The 19,310-nt window shown below is 42.3% G+C and overlaps 3 protein-coding genes across 3 annotated transcripts; all 3 read right to left on the reverse strand.

The window, feature by feature from the left end:
- aire (autoimmune regulator) lies at positions 1 to 5,842 on the reverse strand. Its single transcript, XM_034614056.1, has 13 exons — positions 5,696 to 5,842; positions 5,375 to 5,549; positions 4,833 to 4,976; positions 4,574 to 4,639; positions 4,011 to 4,139; positions 3,760 to 3,860; positions 3,545 to 3,666; positions 3,362 to 3,425; positions 2,151 to 2,285; positions 1,909 to 2,021; positions 1,074 to 1,161; positions 792 to 890; positions 1 to 386 (listed from the first exon to the last, which is right to left on the reverse strand). The coding sequence occupies exons 1-13, from the start codon at positions 5,840 to 5,842 to the stop codon at positions 303 to 305; spliced, it is 1,467 nt and encodes a 488-aa protein (XP_034469947.1). The 3' UTR covers positions 1 to 302.
- A 1,267-nt stretch (positions 5,843 to 7,109) lies between these two features.
- On the reverse strand, positions 7,110 to 13,904 carry rab6bb (RAB6B, member RAS oncogene family b). Its single transcript, XM_034614057.1, has 8 exons — positions 13,702 to 13,904; positions 11,732 to 11,790; positions 11,072 to 11,125; positions 10,470 to 10,575; positions 9,881 to 9,992; positions 9,634 to 9,727; positions 8,755 to 8,821; positions 7,110 to 8,151 (listed from the first exon to the last, which is right to left on the reverse strand). The coding sequence occupies exons 1-8, from the start codon at positions 13,769 to 13,771 to the stop codon at positions 8,087 to 8,089; spliced, it is 627 nt and encodes a 208-aa protein (XP_034469948.1). The 5' UTR covers positions 13,772 to 13,904; the 3' UTR covers positions 7,110 to 8,086.
- A 1,136-nt stretch (positions 13,905 to 15,040) lies between these two features.
- espnlb (espin like b) lies at positions 15,041 to 18,889 on the reverse strand. Its single transcript, XM_034613360.1, has 5 exons — positions 18,875 to 18,889; positions 18,024 to 18,132; positions 17,576 to 17,694; positions 16,905 to 17,084; positions 15,041 to 16,655 (listed from the first exon to the last, which is right to left on the reverse strand). Exons 1-5 carry the CDS (start codon positions 18,887 to 18,889, stop codon positions 15,048 to 15,050), a joined length of 2,031 nt encoding a protein of 676 aa, XP_034469251.1. The 3' UTR covers positions 15,041 to 15,047.
- Positions 18,890 to 19,310: the final 421 nt, after the last annotated feature.

A 19,310-nucleotide genomic window follows, 5' to 3' on the forward strand; every position in this document is an offset into this window, starting at 1 on the left:
CTGGTTTCAGTGGCTTTAATGTCAACATCCTGTAACTGGTTAATCCGACCATTCATCACACATCCCAAGACACAATGGTTTATCTCAGAGGAAAACACTGTGAAACACATAATAACTGCAGTTACAAATATCTTAGTACTTACTCTTGACAAATCTGGAGCTTAAAAAAGGAGTAATAATTTGATATTTTCCTTGTGTAGCCTTATTTTAAATCAGTTCTTTATGCTCCATCGATGTTGATTTGCAATATAACTTCAGACGGTGAGAGCTCATTGGTGCAGGTGTGATCACATGTCCGCCTGTCACTGGTAACACCCTTGTGAGTCTGGAAGAGGCCGGGAGATGTTGTGAAAAGCCCACTGCAAGATGCCGTCCATGGATCCCTGCTGAGACACAAAGATCAGTGGGGGGGCGGCGGAGACAGCAGGATCAGTCCCAGCACATAGATCCATCATTTGATTAATGTGTGTGTGATGTCATTAAAAACAATGACATCATACAGCAAGGATCTTTACCAGCCTCAAGGTTTGTCTTAAGAGTCAGTTCATCGGGGCTAAGAAACACACATTATTACATTACATAAAACAGCAATACACTTAATGTCTGACATCTGCGCAACACACGCTTCAGATCAACACAAAACAACTTCATGACAGCACCCCCTGCCACTTATTGTTCGGTCCTCAGGGCTCCGGGTGGTAAGAAGTGCAGCAGCCATCTCTGACATGCATGATCACATTCGTATCTTGTCTACGTGTGTTGCGTCCATGTGTAACCGAGCCCCTACTCACATCTCCCAGGATGGAGTCCAGTTCGGCCGTATGGAGGATGGGCTCCGGGGCAGAGGTGATCTGATCATGACTGAGTGTGTTTTGAACCGCTGGGGTGAGCTGGACACACACACACACACACACACACACACACACACACACACACACACACACAGGGATAGGAGAGATTACTCAGGTTACACTCGGACATGTTCAGATGATGCAGTGAAGGTTTATATATACTTTCTGCACAGACACCAGACTCTTCAAGCTCACCCTTTGTGTACACATGTGCAGACCAACCTGTGAGCCTCTGGGTTCAGCCTCTTTTTCTGCAGAGCTGCCCCAGGGTCTGGAGCAGGACGAGCAGGACGAGCAGATGGATCTCCCTCTGGCGAACACATACAAACGTTTGTACTTCTATCTTTGTGAAGACACTCATTGACACAATGTATTCGCTAGCCCCTTACCCTAACCTTACCCTAAACCTAATTTTACCCCTTAAAACCAAGTCTTAACCCTCAAACAGCCCATTGAAAAAGTGAGGACCGGTCAAAATGTCCTCACTCTGTAAGGTCTATGCTTAAACTGGTCCTCACAAAGATTTAATTACAGGAGCACACACGCACACACACAGGGAGTGTCTCAGACTGTTCTCTGTGGTGTCTAATGTTACTGTCAATCAATATGTAATTTCAAACACACAGGAGGATTACAGAGGAAGAGCTTAAGGCCCTTTCATATGGCAACTTAAACTGATTACTCTTCACTTTACTGCTCTTCATGCAATATTATACGTATAATATACTTATACTGTCCAATGATTTCAATTTGTAGATCACACGGTGTGGAAGAGATTTGAGTTTGTGATTAACAGTTGATCACGGATAAAAGAACAAAACATGCCACACAGAGGGTAGGATAAATGGTGGTAGAAGAGAGCGTTATATGGATTTCAGCTTTCACACATGTACATTGTAGAATACCCTGCTGCGGCACACGCCCTTAATAATCGACAGGGTTATGACGTGCACAATGATGCTGGGATTAGTATTTGTTGCTGTCATCCTCTAAAGTTGCTCCATCTTGAGTCATTTCTTTCAAAGCTTTTTAAATAAGAGATGAGTGGACGTCTCACTTTGAGAAGAGGCAGTGCACGTGGAAACGCCCCAAACACTGGAGGCACTGAGTCAGGTCTCCTCCGAGACGGCACAGGCCACACACCTCCCTCACGCTGTCCAGACCTGAGCACTGAGGACAACACATTTTTATACATCCAGACTATTTTGTGACAGAAATTACAAAATGCTGAATGAGTTGTGAACAAAACGTGAAAGTAAAATAAAGACTGCAACAAGCAGACCATCATCAGGTCTGTACCTGGTTTCTGGCAGCGGGTCCATTCACAGAAGCTGTGACACTTGTGAGGGAGGAGGACGACAGGGAGGAGAAGAAGGAGGCGTCTATGAAGGTGTTGGTGTTGGTGTTTGTCTGCTGAGGCTGAGCCACGACAGCCTGAGATACAAAATATTTACACATTGGTCGGTGTTAGAAAATGCTGAGTGTTATTGTTTCTTAAACCCCAATAAAGAGATTAATGTGTATTGTCAAGTCATGGGAACTTTGTAATTTGGGGCTATGTAAATACAACTGAGGAAAGGGAAGAGGAGCTGCTAACCATGGTAAATGTAGTACACTAAAGATATCAGTCATAAACTTTGTAGAGGCCTCGATATAAAGAGAAAGGCTCCGGGAATCGTTCCGTATACGAACATTGAAAGCTGCACAATAACCAGGTTTAAAAGGGGAACTTGATTTCTTCCCTTTTCTTTTATTGTTTACTCAGGCAGCAGATCCTTTTACTGCTGTTTTTCCCCCCTATGTATTGGGTATCTTAATATTCAGATGCCCTGAGATGTTGTGCATGTAATCAATGTTTTTTTGCCTGCGTCAGACTAACCAGAAATATCAGTTCCCGCCTGGGAACATTCTCGTGACCGCCGCCTCAAATCAGAACAACAGTTCAGAAAGTTGGCAAAAGTTTTGATACCCGAGTCCCCGAGTTACTGATGTCAACACTTTATTTATCGATTAGTATCATTTTACAATCAGCTCTAAATAGAAGCTTTTTGTCACTGATCCTTTTTCTTTGACCTGCGATAAAATGCAAATATTGGAAAGAGGTATCAAGGCGTATTTTAAACACTCGAAACACATAAATCAAAACATTTGCTTTACAGCAACCATGTTTTCTCCACATTCCGACTTCAAAACACACAAACACACCAAAGTCGGAACAACGACCTCAGCCCAAGGACGGCCATTTTGTGCTTGCCCCTATGTAGGCCTGAAACAGGTTGGCATGTTTTTACTGTTGATATGATTAAAGTTTCCATGAGATATTAGGCTTTTTAACTTTACATCTCCTTTAGCGCCTCAGATTCCTTCAACTTCTTGGAACTCTGAACCAAAGTGCACCAGAGGGACATTACTCACCACACACTCTTAGCTCCGGGCTATTTGACTAAATACTTTGACTAAATACCTACTTACAGCCTTTGTCAACTAATATTTGTCTGTCAGGACCTTACTTGTAAAGTAAGTTGGTCTTTCTCTCTTTTCACTCCACGGCACTGCTCACACTGCCAGCTGCCACTGCAGATTAAAACAATGCAACTTTTTCAGAGCAAGGAAAAAAAAAAGGCATCTTTGAAAATACAGCCACATGCTGATATGTTGAATAAAAGACACAGGTAGATTTGAGGGATCTGAACCTTGGTATGGTTGTGAGTGGAGGGTCGAGGCAGGTCAGATGTAACGCTCGAGGACAACCATCGCAACAGAGCAGCTCCCCTCCGTCCTTACACACTGCACACTCATCGTCATTGTAATGAACCTAAAGACACACGCACACAGAACATACAAGACACACATCAGGCAAACAGATGAAAAGCCAGGTGAGTGGAGGGAGGCCCTTTACCACCTTTACCTTCATGCCTGTGGTTGTCCCCCCCTTGTGGTGAAATGTGCTCTTAGCAGCCTTGAACTTGAGCTCTGCACTGGTGTCCTCTTTAATGCACTTTCTGGTCCCTGTTGAACAAAATGTCATTGTAGTCAATTATTTTTGATGCTGTTTAACACACAAATGTATATTGTGTATTATTGCTGTCTCGATGATGCAAGACAGTTGTATCAATATTTGGAAAAGATTGAAATAATGATTTTCCTCTCATGGCTTACCGTCCGAGCCAAACACCTGCTTGATGTGGATCTTTTCTCTGGCTTCATGGCTGACTGACAGCTCAGTGGAGGAAGAGGAGGAGGAGAGGGTGACTCCTCCCTGGACTGAGGAGGACACAACCTGCACACCTGTGGCACAAGTTTGGTTACATGTATCTGCAGCATGAAATAAATGTTTCTAAATATATTTTCTTTGACTACACTTAATTTTAAACTAAAATGGCATTCAGTAGAGCGTCAAGGTCCAACAGTTCCCTTGTGAAACGACATCTTAATTCACTAGATCCCTTTTTTTATTTGGATCTGCACCAAATTGCACAAACTGATGAATATCAGTCCCCTAAATATGCCAGATTTTTTACACAAAGATCCAGGAATTATACTGATTTAATGAAAATGTCAACAACAACAAAAAAAGCCCTATATCGCTATGTTAAAGAATGTGACAAAGACTCCTGGATCCGCCCACTGATCCAAAATCAGTTGAGTAGTTTTTGCATAATCCTGCTAACTAACACAAACGATGAAGATGAAAACATAACTTTCTTGGTGGAGGTAATTACTATTTCCAGATGTTAGCTGAGGTGCTGGAGCTTCATTCTTCACTCTGTATAACTTTACTTTACCCCCTGGAGAAAAAAAATCAGAAAAACACAAGATTCATTTTTACTGAATGTTAAAATTCATTCTTATTGACCAACAGAAATGACAAATCGTCCTGAGGATTTTCCTTCTTTTCTCTCCTTGTCCTAATCTGGAAGTACAATGGGCTGCAGTGTTATATTGTTGGAATAGAGAGACAGGTGTAGGATGGGAAATAACCTGGACCGTCGCTTGTCTTTGCATGATAGTGTGAAATCTTGCTGGAGCCGGTCTCTCTATCGTCATGGCTCCTCTTCTTCACGTGAGGAGTTTTGTCACATCTCGGGGATCTCTTCTCACCTCTGGAACCTGCAGCGTCTCGTTCTGTCAGATATAATCAGCGATGAAGATGAAGGAGATTAAAGACTAAACTTGTCTGACCTAAAAGCTGCTGTTTCCTCACTGCGTCTGTGCCACATTGAGATAGTAATCATGACTAATGGAACAGTATAAAAAACACAACAACCTTCAAGATTTAAAGAATCAAACGTTCATTACTTACTTCACGAAAATACCATTTATCGATGACCGACTTAACTGAAAATGTATTTAAATATAAGAGTATGCACAGAAATATATTATTGATGAATTATATAATGGGTAGAACCCCGTTCCTCTGTGCTCACAGAATTTGGAACAAATAACACGGATAGAAAAAAGAATATCAGCAGCATTTTTATGCCAAGCATTTCCATTAGTGAGCTTTCCTGAACACCACGTACTGGAGTGCAGGTTAGAGAGCAGTGTCTGCAGCTTGCTGTAGCTGTCCAGGTTGTAGTCCTTGCTCATATTTCTCCAGAAGGCCTGGATGGTAGATCTTCTCTGTTCCAGGACCCAGGACAGGAGCGAGTACATGGCCTTGTGGATCCCCTCCCTACTTTCCTTCTCTAACGTGTCCTGCAGATCCACACAAACAGAAAGAGATACTGTGAGGAAAGTCAAATATTTCTGGGATATTTGGGATATTGTCGCTCGTATATACCAATACAAATTCTCATGTTTCCAATGTATAATGGTGGTAATTCCATTTTTCTATGCCTTACCTTGAGCATTTGGTCAGTGATGATGTTTTTGTCTGCCAAACCATAGACAAGAGGGAAAGGGTCGTCCACGGCCATGGCAATGTCGGTGCGCGACTCCCTCAGTAATGAGCGAAGGTTCGTGTCCCTGAAAGCCTCCACTCTGGACATGATCTGCTTGGTGTGTCAATGAGATGCAAAGTGACCCGGACCTGAGAGACCGTACAAGTCGTAGATTGGCTATAAAGGGGTGTGTCCTAGTCAGGGAAGGAAGCATTGTACGATGTCTTCATTCGTGGGATATGCTGAATTCTTTGTGTTCAAGACAACCTTTTGTAACCTCATGTAACCTTGCATTTCTGCTTTTAATATAGTTTTATAGTCTTTTTTTCCCCGTTACATGCGTACCAGCACATTCATATCCACACAAATGACATTACCAGTATAGTACAGCGCTGTTTACTGACTGGCTGAGATTTCCAGATACTCCACAATGAATGTTTCACCTCCTCGACTGCTCATCTCTGTGGACTTCATCTGTCAAGCAACAGCACTAACTGCCTCCGTCCGCCTGTTGAACCCTCAGGGGATCAGATGAGGTGCGATCAGTTGAGGGGAATACCTGTCCTCTTTCATCAGGAGAGCTACGTCTAAGCCACCTGATGCATTGGTGACAGTTTTTTTCTTAAAAGGTTCTTTCCATCGCAACTTCCCCTGAACTGTCAGGTTCTCAGACACTGACTCACTGCATGGAGTCAAGATTAGTATCATTATGACTTTGCAATATTCCCTCATAAAGGGGTTCGTTACGGAACTTCTGCTAATCAAAGAGCCATTTGCAAGAAAATAGAATGAAAGTAACCCGACCAAGCTAAGGTTGGTAGCACTCGTCTTTCGACATTTGTCAGCTCCATTTCTTGAGCATAAGCATTTAAATAAGAAACATACCTGAACACCGCTCTGCTCTTATTTGTATATCACTTAAACCCATCTGCAATTAGTTTGAATTCTTACACTAGTTAGGACTTCAATAGTTTGGGAACAACTCATCTTCTCTTCCTTGATGAGATTAATATAACTCTCAGTTTAATAAAGCTGGAAAATGTAGCTTGAAAAGGCAAGTTGTAATATTTAAGTGTTAACTAAAGCTTTCATCAGTTGTTAGATGCTGCTCAGTTTTAGCCTTCACGTGGCTTTTCTTTCTATTTCTATTTAACTTGTAATATTTCTCTAATATGTCATTTTTTTGATTGAGATTCCGCTCTTTCAATCAATTTTCTATTAATGTCTTATTACAAAGACATAAACCTGATACAATCGTACCAAACCCTGACCCCTTTAATCACATTCAGTAGATGATAAAAAGGATATAATCCCTGTATTATCCACATGTAACATCAAGCTAGCATTCAATAGAGCAGACCATGTTGCTACCAGGTAAATGTTAATGGTTAGGAGAGTGAAGCCCTTTAATTTGTAATTTATTAATCGTTAAACATTATTACATTATTCATACTGGTGAACAAGGACCACTTCTACAGAGGGACGTTCACAACATACATATTACATTATTATATACAGTGCAGTGCATTACAGTGGATCGTTATATGTGTATTACCAGGATGGAGGGATGGGGAGGCTGGAGGGAGAGATAAAGGGACAAAGGGACAAGGGGAGGGAAAGGAGGCGAAGGAGAGAAGTGGTTCGAGGGAGGGGGGGAGTTGTGATAGTAAGTTGTCTTTTTATTACTTCTTTTTTTTTTTTTAACCACGGTACAGTTTGTTCTAAAAAAGTTAAACCCATAGAGAGATAGAGTGCCACATTTTCACAGCTACTGTTAGGTGAACCTACTGGAAGTTGACTCTTGTGGGAATATCAAATGAGATACGTTTTTGTCATGAGATGCTATAGAGAGATGCTATAAAACATTCTAAGATAGTCAACCTCCGTCCAGAGTGCAGAGACCCTGGAGGGCAGGCCAAAGGTCAAAGATCAGATCAGCGTGCATGCGTGCTGCAGACATTCAGACGTGTTCGGCCACCACTATTTCTCCTTCTATGTTTAGGCATCATTTTTGGTGCTTTCCCTTTTATATATAAAAAATACAAAACATAACAGCGAAAAGAACTCGGTTGTTCCATTTTTCTCCCTTTTCCGTTTTTCCAAAACTGTATTTTGTTCATTTTCATGTCAATGTTTTTTTTTTCTTCCCTTTTCTCCGCCAGTCACTTACATATTGACAAAGTATACAATATTTTACAACTGAACAAGACTGAGAGATAACATTTGATTTGTCCAATCAGATACAAGGCCCGGATCCTATATCCAATTAGAGAAGTCAACTGGAAGCTAACCAGTAGTAAGCAACACAACAAGCCTATGGTGTGAAGGGAGCTGTCCGATAGCAGCTCTACATTAACATGAGCACCCGCCCTCGGGGACGCTAGGCTCTGCCGGTTTGTCCAGCTTGATGTCGATCACTGGGAATTGTCCGGTTAAGGAAAAGTCAGGTGGTGAGAAAATGAAATGGGTATATTGCATGCAGGAAATATTGGCAGATTGAGAAGAACAGGAACAGCATAATACAAACAATGTCAGATTCACAGCCTATATTAGCTACTTGTACTGGGTTACGTATTGGAGGCAGTCACCAGGTACAAAAACGTTGATGTACCTGTAAGTGATGGTGCATTCTTATTTGTAATTCTTCTAACCAAGTGGGAAATATCATCGGTGTCAGAAATTCAGATTTAGATTAGTTATTTTTCATGAATTAATTTAAATGTATTGAATCAGTATTTCTCTTTTCAGTCAGTCCCTCGCACTCCTCCGTCACCCATCCAGAGAATATGTCATTTCCTATACAGCCACAACGTGGTGCTACACCTGTGCATCCACACTGTCTTCCTGGCGCGGTGCGTTTCTCCTCTACTAAGCATAAAAAAAGATTTAATGGCCCGTGCCTCAGTAGACAGTAGGCTGGGCCGTTCTGTTTGTAATAGTGCCAGCCACCACTAAGAGATTAAAAATCAGCTGTTTGGCTCTCAGCACATCGTCAGACTCACAGCAGCTGTAAAGGATACTGCCTTCAGGATTTGCATCGTCCAAGCTTTCCATTCCAGGTAGGGCTGCTGCAACCCGACGAAACAGCTAGTGGGAAGGAAGAGGAGGAGGAGGAGGAGGAGAAGAGGAAAGAAGAGAAAGAGAGAGAGCAAGCAAGAGGACAACAAGTTTAAAAATGACATTTGATTTTTTTATAAACATGTCCTGCATTAACAGCATTTTAGAAAAAAAATGTTTCTGTACTACGTTATTGTGGGATGTTGGTTGATTTCTATTAATTTTAAGTGAAAATGTATGTTTTAGCATTTTATGTACATTACTTCCACACTCTTGCATTGAATGTGTTACTTAAATTGAAGTATGTACAAAATGTACTTCAAGTACAAGAACATCCAAGTACAAGTAATAAATGCAGAAATGTAAAGTGTTATATCATTATATATTTGATATGACTGTTATTGCAGGTGCAATAATGTCTCATTTTAACTTGTATTTTGTCAAGTAGTTTTATCTATATCCATGCATTGTATTGTATATATGCATCTAGTCTTTTATATGTCAAATTCAGATAACAGCTGTCAGAAAAATGTAGCAGAGGATAAAGTACAATATTTTTCTCAGAAGTGTGGAGCAGAAATATGTATATAAATACTTAAGTACAACTACTTGAGTAAATGTATTTAGTTAGATGCCAGCACTGTTTTGGGGAGCTTGCATTGCTCGGTCGGCCCCGGGGTTGAATGTGCACACAGTCCACACTCCAATCACTGTTACGCATATTTACACTTATCAATCCACGTTGCCTCAGTCACCTTGGAGGCGCTCAGAGAGATAGCAGAGGATCAGAGAGCAACTGAAGCCCAAAATGCTGTGAAATATGGCGAAACTGCCGGCGTCACCTGTTTGACATTGCAGCCTGTTTTGGCACTGGTCTCGATGAACATGACGTTCAGCTCTTTGGCTCTCTGCTCGCCTTCCTCAATCGTGATTTGCCTGCAGTAAAGAAATCAGGCCAGACTCAGCATCACGATGATGAAGGGTAATTATTCAAGACTGACATGTTGCTTTTAACGACACACTTTCTTCTCAGGTTAAAAAATCTCCACATCAAAGAGTACATTTACTGTAACTAAGTGTCACGTTCACCTCTTCTCTTCCAGATCTGTTTTGTTGCCGACAAGCATGATGATGACATCACTTCCTCTCTCTGTCCTGACATCATCGATCCATTTGCAGGTCTGCTGGAAGGAGTTCACATCTGTGGACACCAGACGTTTAATTTATATTCAGTTGGACATATTCATATTGGACCCGCAGCAAGTAACGACCGGCTGCAGGACTCAGTCCACGGAACCCTGAAGCTGCACCACCGCTGCTGCACAAGGAGCTGTTTACCTGTTTATTCAAAGTTCAGTCAAGCTCGAACACTGAACTGGACAAGCACTTGTTGTTGTGAACGTGTTGTTATCGTGATCGACGTCACTCACGCTTATGAGTTCAGAAATATTGAACGTATCACGTGTTCAAATCGCACCACATTCAACACTGCCCTTCATTGGGCCCTTAACAACACACATGCCGAGTGTGACGCTGATAAGGTGAAGGGCTCTCCAGATAACCATTCCACATACAGACAGACAGAGATTTCTGTAAATATTAGATCGATTATAAACAGATTAAAACACACATCACAGTACAATGCATGTTTACACAAGGCAGGTAGGTTTCTGCTCACTTGTGATGTCATAGACGACCACAGCTACTGTAGAGTCTCGTATGTAGCTCGGGATGAGGCTCCTGAAACGTTCCTGTCCAGCTGTATCCCACAGTTGGAGCCTTACCTGCATCCACACACACACACACAAGGAAACACACACCTTCAGCAGCTGATTCAACATCATACTACGTATACTGTGTATACTACAGAGATGTCAAAGCCTTGTAAGTGCACATCTAAAGGGATAAGCCAGTATCAGCTTGTGTGCAGGCTGAGGAGAACATAATATCCTGACAAAGAGAACGTATTAATACCAGCTAAAGTAGCCTGGATGATCCATGGAAAAGGCTTTGACTTCTTAGGACTAGAAAAAGCCAAAGCAGCACCAAAGGTTATTTCTAGCTATTACTACCAGAAATAACTTTAGGATAATCATGTTAGTGTGTGAAGAAAGCAGTGATTAAGCAAATCAAATCAAGGATTAGTCAAAACAGGGTGGAAACTGGGCTATTTCTTACTTAGCATGTCGACTGACTACAACTACAACTACATTGATCCATCTGCATGTATATATATGTGTAACTTCATGTGAGTTTTCAATGACAATCAAGGCGTCCTACTGTTCGGTCCTCCAGGTACATCGTCTTTGATAGGAAGTCGATTCCAATGGTCGCCTGTGGGGGAGAAAAGAATCATCATCAGTAAAAAAACAGACTTTAGGAGCGATACGTCTCCCTGTCCCCTCTGCTGTTCCCAGCAGAGTGAAGGTTGTTAAATAAAAAGGAAAATACAAGAAGCAAATAAGCTCTGAAATCAAATTAGACTGAAAAACTAATTTCATTTGCATTGCCTTTGGGGCTCAATCATTCAGACTTATCTACCTAACTTCTGAGAAAGGCAAGAGAATGAGTAATCTCCATTTCTTTTTTAGTCGTCTAATATTGCTCAGACATTCAAACTAGGACACGCAAACGAACAATTTTACATGGACCCAGATTATAGACGTATAATTTGCATATCAATGAAGCATTACTCATTAATCATTATTATTATATAAAAAGCTTCACATGATGTAGACCTGTTCTGTCAGTAGTCAACTCAATTACCTTTATTCAAATATTTGAGGACATACAAATCATTACACTTTATAAAATATTTAGAGAAGATAAATGCAAAGAACCATCACTTCTTAAATAAAGTAATTAACCACACATGTCATCATATGACGCATTCAATTCTTCTAAATACATTTTAAATTCTGGATCTGGTCCAAATCTTACCTGATACGTGTTGTCGAAACTGTCGTACATGAATCTAGTGATGAGAGATGTTTTCCCCACTAGAACAGAGCACACACAGGTTGATTATTATTTTAGTCAAGGGTGTAAACACATTGATAAACAATTTCCTGAGTAAATTCTACAGAATAATCAAAAAGATAACATGTGATTAAATAGCATCTCGGATATAGAGAGATGTAGATATGGATTTAAATTAACTTAATCTGCAACTGTTTTGATAATCGACGAATCATTAACGTCATTTCTAAAGCATGAATACCAAACATCCCCCTTGTTCCAGCTTCTCGAATGTGGGCATTTTTCCTGTTTTCTTTTCTTATATGTGAGATCTTGGTGGTTTTACGCTGTTCGCCTGACAGAACAAGCAATTTAAAGATGTCACCTCACAGGCATTTCATTTTCAGACATCCTACGGGGCAGAAACAATCGATTTAATCACAAGAATATTCATGGGACTCATCAATAATGAAAGGACTTGGGAGCTGCAGCTCTAAACATTTTTACAATGTCAAAAAAAGATCCATAAATGGCCCTTACTATTAATCCAATAAGGAACAAATTAATAGTGAGGATAATGATGTTACTGGGAAAAGACTAGGGACATGAGCTGTAAAGGAGGTAAAAATGACCAGAGGGAAACAAAACGCATGAAGATTTCAGACATTCAGTTCTGTCAAAACCAGACGGGGCCTCCTCCGAGGATCAAGGTGAGCCCATACTCGGCTCCATTTTTATTTACATCCCACCCAGCACCGTCTTTAGCACCATTTTACATCAGGTCTAGATGATGAGTGTGTACAGCACCACTCCTAATATAGGATCCTCCATATATGCAGGCAGCAGTATATAGTTTTGAAGCCAGCCAGCAGTGGGGCAGTGGCCAGGCCTCGATTCAGCACCATGGACAGAAACATTGCAGCATACAGGCCACACAAACACACATGGAGGCTTTTAGTCGACACACACACACACACACACACACACATTGAAGCATCCTTAATGTAACACACACAACCTCAATGAAGCTGCTGTCACATTAACGCCTGGTCATGTTTATTCTGCTGTATTTTATTGAGACACCAGCCCCTGTGCTGCCACTCTGGATATCTGACGTCTGAACACGTATTCAACCACTATCGATCAGCGCCTCCGAATATGTGCCATCACACCGAACCGCACACACAGACACATCCAGCCACAATATACAGATTATATAGAATATAAAGCAAACAGAGCTGTGGCGCTGTCAAAGCCCGTTTTTAGCCCCTGTTCGATTATTCATGGGAGCGAAGTGCAGGCTGTGGTTTGGAGATGCTACCGACATCGCCCGGCAGCTTTGGGTGTGTCCCGTACTGACACATGGGGACTGTTTATGATCTTCTCTCTAAAAAAACAACACTAATGCTGGAATAAAAACACGACACACTGCAGCGTGAGACGTGATAAAGGATTGCTGGTGTCAGGAATAAGCGATGGAAGTGGAAAAAAGCTGTTATGTGGAGACAGGCTGTGCGTATTTGTCGGTCACTGCAGCACCATCAAAACACCACATCGCCCTGCTATGATGCGAAACATCACAATTTGCGACATATTCCTCAAGGATTTTACGCACGGTTTTTATTTTTTGAATCATCGCGTCGCATTTAATCCATCTGCAATCTAGTGAAGGTGCCTGCGTTTTTTTTTTTTTTTTTATTCTTTGCTGGGTTTTTTCCCCCCCTTCCTTGGTTAATCAAATTTTCTCCAATCACATCTTGTGCCAGGAGCGACAACATGGGCGTCGGGAGCGCCAGGAGCCGGCCTGCACCTCCTCTGCATCCACCCAGAAACTTTCAGAAATCAACTCGATCGCATGCATGGCCTGCAAACATATACGATGCGCATGTTTGGCGTTGTAGAGGAGGACGGACCACCCAAAAACAAAAACCACCCCCGATCCCCTGACTCACCGCTCTGCTCGCCCAGAAACACCAGTTTAAATTTCCTCAGGGGGTTCCCCAAATCTCCTCCAGCTGACATGGTGGCAGATAAGAGAGCTCGACTCGGATGGTTCCTTAGGTGAGTGTGTTCTTGTGGCTCCGCGTCTCCTCCGCTTGTGGGATCCTCCTCTCCTCACAGAATGATGGGAATGCAGCTCAGCATCCTCCTGTCAGCCTCGGGCCGCTTGTGCGCCTGCGCGACCTCACCTATTTCTGTCCCTCACCTTTCTATTGGACCCCAAACGATATGAGTTTCATAGATGGGATATGAGCTAATAAAGAGTCATATTAAGGCAAATAACGGTTGGTGGGGATTCTGGGATATTTGCATTTTCTACTAATAAGCTTTCATCACCACACTTCGGAGATAACTGATGTTTTACTCCATTTTTGATTTGACAACTATTATTATTATTAAACCTCTTTCTTAAAATATATCTTACTAAATATAATGCATTGTTGGACATGGGAAATGTCCAACATGGTAAAAGGAACTAAAATAGTCATTTAACTTGTCAAATGACAGAAAATTAATCCAACGATTCCAGCTTTTCTGTGTCTTATATTATTGTAAACTGAATATATTTGGGTTTAAGAAAAAAGCTATTTGAATTAGCAAGGTTTATATTTAGAGTAATAGTGTCTAAGACTATTGTATTTTAGGTCTAAAATGGCATAATGCGGTTTCTAATTACAGCAGAATTAAGGTGTTTTATTTCTTGTTATGTCTATTATGATATAAGGTACGGCTTGTTACATGTTGTTAGAGTACAACTGTGTTTGTTCCCTGTCTAATAAATGACATATTAATTCTAGTTTTATGTAATTTGATTTAAATTATGTCTTTTTATGTCTTATCAGTGCGCTGTAAAATCAAGTGCGAGCGAAGCACATTCTGGAGCATTTTTCATTATTTGAATTAAAAAGATTAATTGATTACTATCAGATTAATCAATAAATAGTCTTCTTCCTTCAAGCTGCATAAATAATTCTAGAAATTCTTTATTGTTGAATTAATGGTGAACGTCAATGGGGCAGGGGTAGAGATTTCTTCAATTTGAGAATTTTTTTGAAATCCTGGATCCTACAGTTCCCATAATGCCACTGAATGGAATCTGTCATTAGACCGTCTCTGCTTGGTAAACACCCATATCTTTCCATCTCTATGAGTCAGAGATGTTTGTGTGTAATGACTGGAGTGTGACGTAGCTACCTGAGTTTGTAGCAATAGTACAACGATCAACTTCACTTTATTCAGATCCCACCAGTCCCCCAAAAATAAGCACAGCTAGATGACATCATTTAGTGAAGAAATATCAAGACCGATGTTCAAAATCAAACAGCTCGGCCTCCTTCTCCTTCCAGAAAGCAAAGCTGCGGTCGATGTATTTACAAATGTCTTCATTGTTGAAACAAGAAGCGTGTGTGTCGCTGCTGCACTCGTCTGGAGAAGCAGTTTGAACTATTACTTTGGGTACTAGTCTGCAATCTGGCAACAATGATGATGACGATGGTGGTGATGATGCACGGTAACAAGTTCTCGATTCCCCGAAGTAGCGAACTTTGATGTCCTCGAAGCCGTCGCTCCACTGTCGCCTCCCGGCCTGGATTTCCTGTAACACTGCCTTGTGGAAGTCCCGCACCTTCTCCCAGGGGAAACCGCCGACGTGGTCGAAGACCTCGAAGCAGAGGAGATGCCTCATCTTCCTCTCCTCGGGGAACAGTTCTTGCTCTAAGATGTGGAAGTATCCCAGCATGAAGAGGTCAAGGGTCAAGCTGTCGTGGCTCACCGCAACCCCGTCCACATCGGGTAGGAATTGTTCTGGGGAGTAGGTTACTCGAGAGGAGGACGAACAGGACTTCGGCCCCTCCTTGAGTTCGAAATTACTCCTCCAGGTTTTCAGAATCTTGTCTACCGCGCCTCGTTGCTGGCAGAACTGAAACATGGAGGTGATTTTCTTTTGGGGCGGCGCTGCTGTCACTCGCCCTGATTCCGCCTCCTGCTCGTGTCTCCGCCTCGCTGCCCTCACTGAAATAGCGTATGCAGATTTTTTCCAGTGGCTCAGGAACAGCACCACTATGCGCTCTTTCCTCAAGCTGCTAGTCTCCATCACAGGTACGACTTTTTTAGGAGCATCGCGATAATTTAAATCACCGCTGATTCCCGTTCTGCCATCGGCGTCGTTTCCTCCTGTGGCCCCAACCGCTGCCTGGTTCTTCACGCCGTGGCATCCACTCACAACGCCAGCGAAGGGATAAATGCCACCAATCTGACCTTCGAAGTTGGATCTGAGGTTTCTTACCGACACCCCAGACTGTTGGATCTCCATCTCCACCCTCTCTCTCCGCGCTCTGCTGTAGCTGTTGGCCTCTAAACGATGGCTAAAAGCAGACGCCATACCTATATGAGGTATCCTGCGTCCACCAGAGGTCTCCACGTGTGCTGGCACCATCTCTTGGCCTTGTTGTAGGAATCCCTGTCCCACATCGATCCCTGAACCATCTTTTACGCCCTGCAGCCCTTCCATCATCCCTTCCATTATTCTCCTCTCACCACTATATTCTGTGGTTTGGCTCAGGTTGGCCACCAGCAGAGACATGCTCTTAACAATCTCGGAGACACGACTGCACCACACAGGCAAGGTCAGGTGTATTTTGCTCTCTGCGTCCACCTGTTGTAGGACCTCAGTGTTAAGGGAGATGTTGACAATGGGGTCGGGTAAAATGGCCCTCAGCTCCTCGGTCAGCCGGGTCAGCTCCAGCTCGTAGGCCCGGCAGTGTTTCTGCAGGGACACAGTCTCGATCTGCTGCTGCAGGTACACCAGGTCGTCCTCAGTCAGCAGCTCCCCGAAAGGCCCCAGGACTGCGTTGTGGGCCTCGGAATACTTCCAGCCGTCCTCTGTTGTGTAGCCATTAGTCGTGTCCTGTTACAGGGATGAAGAGAGGTTTTTTCTAAAGGAATAGTTTAACCTTTTAATAACTATTTGCATGTATTAAACTGGGCATGCACTGTGTGACTTTAGAAATTTTGTTAAATTCCATCTCAAGCTCAATAAGAAGAAGTCAAAGTTTGTGCCACCCCTTAAAGGTCCCCATGCCACCCTCTTGCCACCCCATGAAATTTTCTCTTGATCCGCCCCTGCATAGGGTACAAAGCTACAGATGAAGAGTACCTGTCTCCTTTGTTCCTCATCGTCCTGCAGCCTGACCTGCAGCTGCCGCACCATCACCTGTCGTTTCCACTCTGCTATGGGGCGGCCGGCTTCATCGTACGTGGGCACCAGAGAGTCAATGTCGGCCAGGATCACATCAACGATTGGCACCGCCTCTAAAACCTCCTCACTGTCAAGCCTCTGTCAGCGTTCAACAACGTGAGACACAGTCAGAGAGCGAGCTGCGTCTGGAGCCACATTCGAGAGTATAAACAGCGTAACATCAAACACCAGCAGGCTAAAGGTCAAGCCCAAATAACTGGTGATATATTTTAAGATCAAATCAGCATCAGTTTATTCCCAGCACAAAACATTCAGACTTGTCATAGCAGGGAAAGCATATGTGGTTCAAATAACAGTGTCTCAGAAAGTCATGACAGCATGAGCGTGAGCCAACATAACAGAAATATACCAGGACCAACTAAATTGTATCCAGCGTTCACTCATTTCATTACATATACCTGTGCTTTTTCAGCTTTTTTAAATTTAAAACAAAAAAAAGTTGGTTTAATATAAGCTAACAATATGAGCACAAACAGTAAACTAGATTACAAAGTGCATTAAACTTCAGTTTCACATGCAGTTTGGAGACCATTTTAGTAATTATTGTTATTTTTTCCTATTTTTGTTACCATTTGTCCAGTGAAGACAGCCGTGAAGCCAGCGTGCTTCAGAGACTTTATAGACTTCATATGAGACATGAGGGTCAGATCCCTCTCTGGAGGCTTCAGGTGGTTGAACGACGTCACCACTGTAATGTTCAAAGGTCAATTATTAGTCTTTTAGAATATGTCCATATTCTTTGTTACTTTGCAACAAAATGGTGCCAGTTGTGTGTAAAATATACAAAAATATTGTTGTTGGTGCTGGTTCACTTCCAGTTACATTAATTCTGTTGGTCAATGTAGCTTGACATAAATAATCAATACAAACACAGACAACATGAAAAAAATTGGTTTCCAGTATAAATGATGATGCAAAGACTAAATAAATGAATGGTGTAATAATATGTAATAATTTAAACCACATTCCTAAAACCTCTTTAAATGTACACGTTGAAAGGCCAATGAGTGAAATCACCTGAGGAGGCCAGCTGTACATGCTGGATGGAGCCGGTGGTGGTGCCTTTAGAAGAGGGAGCAAGGGGGGAGGCAGGGTGACGAGGGAGGGGCAGCACCTCTTTCACTGGCTGCTGGACACACACACACACGCACACACACACAGACACACACACAGCAGGTATGAGTCACGCTTAAAGGAGCTCCCACTTACCCAAAAAGTATATGCACATATGGGGAAACTTGGTGTGACAGTGCTCATTTTAGTAAACCATCTTATATATTACTAGTCTTTGCTGTTATGTTTGATGAAAATTAACGTTTTTTTTATTTTTTTATTTTAGTTTGTTTGTTATCTCTCCTCAAGAACACATGGAGAGAATTTCTTGAAATTTGTTACAGTTCAGTTTGATTCAAGGATGAACTGAGTAGATTTTGGTGATCTAAGGTCAAAGTTCAAGGTCACTGTGACCTTACGAAACACCTTTTTGGTCTCGTGAACGCAACATCTCAGGAATGCCTTGATAGAATCCTTTCAACTGTGGCATTATGTTCACTTAAAATCGCAGATTAACTGATTAGATTTTGGTGGACAAAGTCAAGGTGGCCTCACAAGACATGTTTTTGGCCTCTTGAACATGGAGGCAAAGGCGACTCCACCCTCCATAGGGAAGGTATTGATTTTTAGCCATAGACCTTTTTCACAACAACCATTTTGACCTTACATAAAAGAAAAAGCACAGATGTAGCTAATAATATTAACCATGGCTCATTTTCAATTTTTCAAAGTTTTAATAAAGGGAGTCAAACACCCATTTTCTTAAGTTGCCTTAAGAAGCCTATAATTTGATCCCTTGACTGATGACTGGTCACCTTGCTGTTCTCCATGTTGACTCTGCTAATTCACAGCAGCAGGAGCTCAGCTTTCTGAAAAAGACACAAAACGACGACAACACAGAGCAACATGAACAGGGACCAGACAAACCAAACAACTGCACATGGCAGAGAAATGTGACACAGCTCACACAGCATCAAACCGCTCCGAGGTAATCTTCTAAGTGACTGAGAACCCCCAATGGAGAGCGCACACACACACACACACACACACACACACACACACACACACACACACACACACACACATGCACATAGGGTTAATATAAATAACAGAGGCCACAGCTCATAGTACTTGGAGCACAAACAAGAGGTGGTGAAACTGGACCCTCGGCAGTGAATGTTGGTGAATGTCGGTGAACTTCGGTGAATGTAGCGTAGCCCCCACAGAGAGCAGGAGAAAGTGTGGTACAGT

The sequence above is a fragment of the Hippoglossus hippoglossus genome, chromosome 17 (assembly GCF_009819705.1).
Source record: "Hippoglossus hippoglossus isolate fHipHip1 chromosome 17, fHipHip1.pri, whole genome shotgun sequence".
NCBI lineage: Eukaryota > Metazoa > Chordata > Actinopteri > Pleuronectiformes > Pleuronectidae > Hippoglossus > Hippoglossus hippoglossus.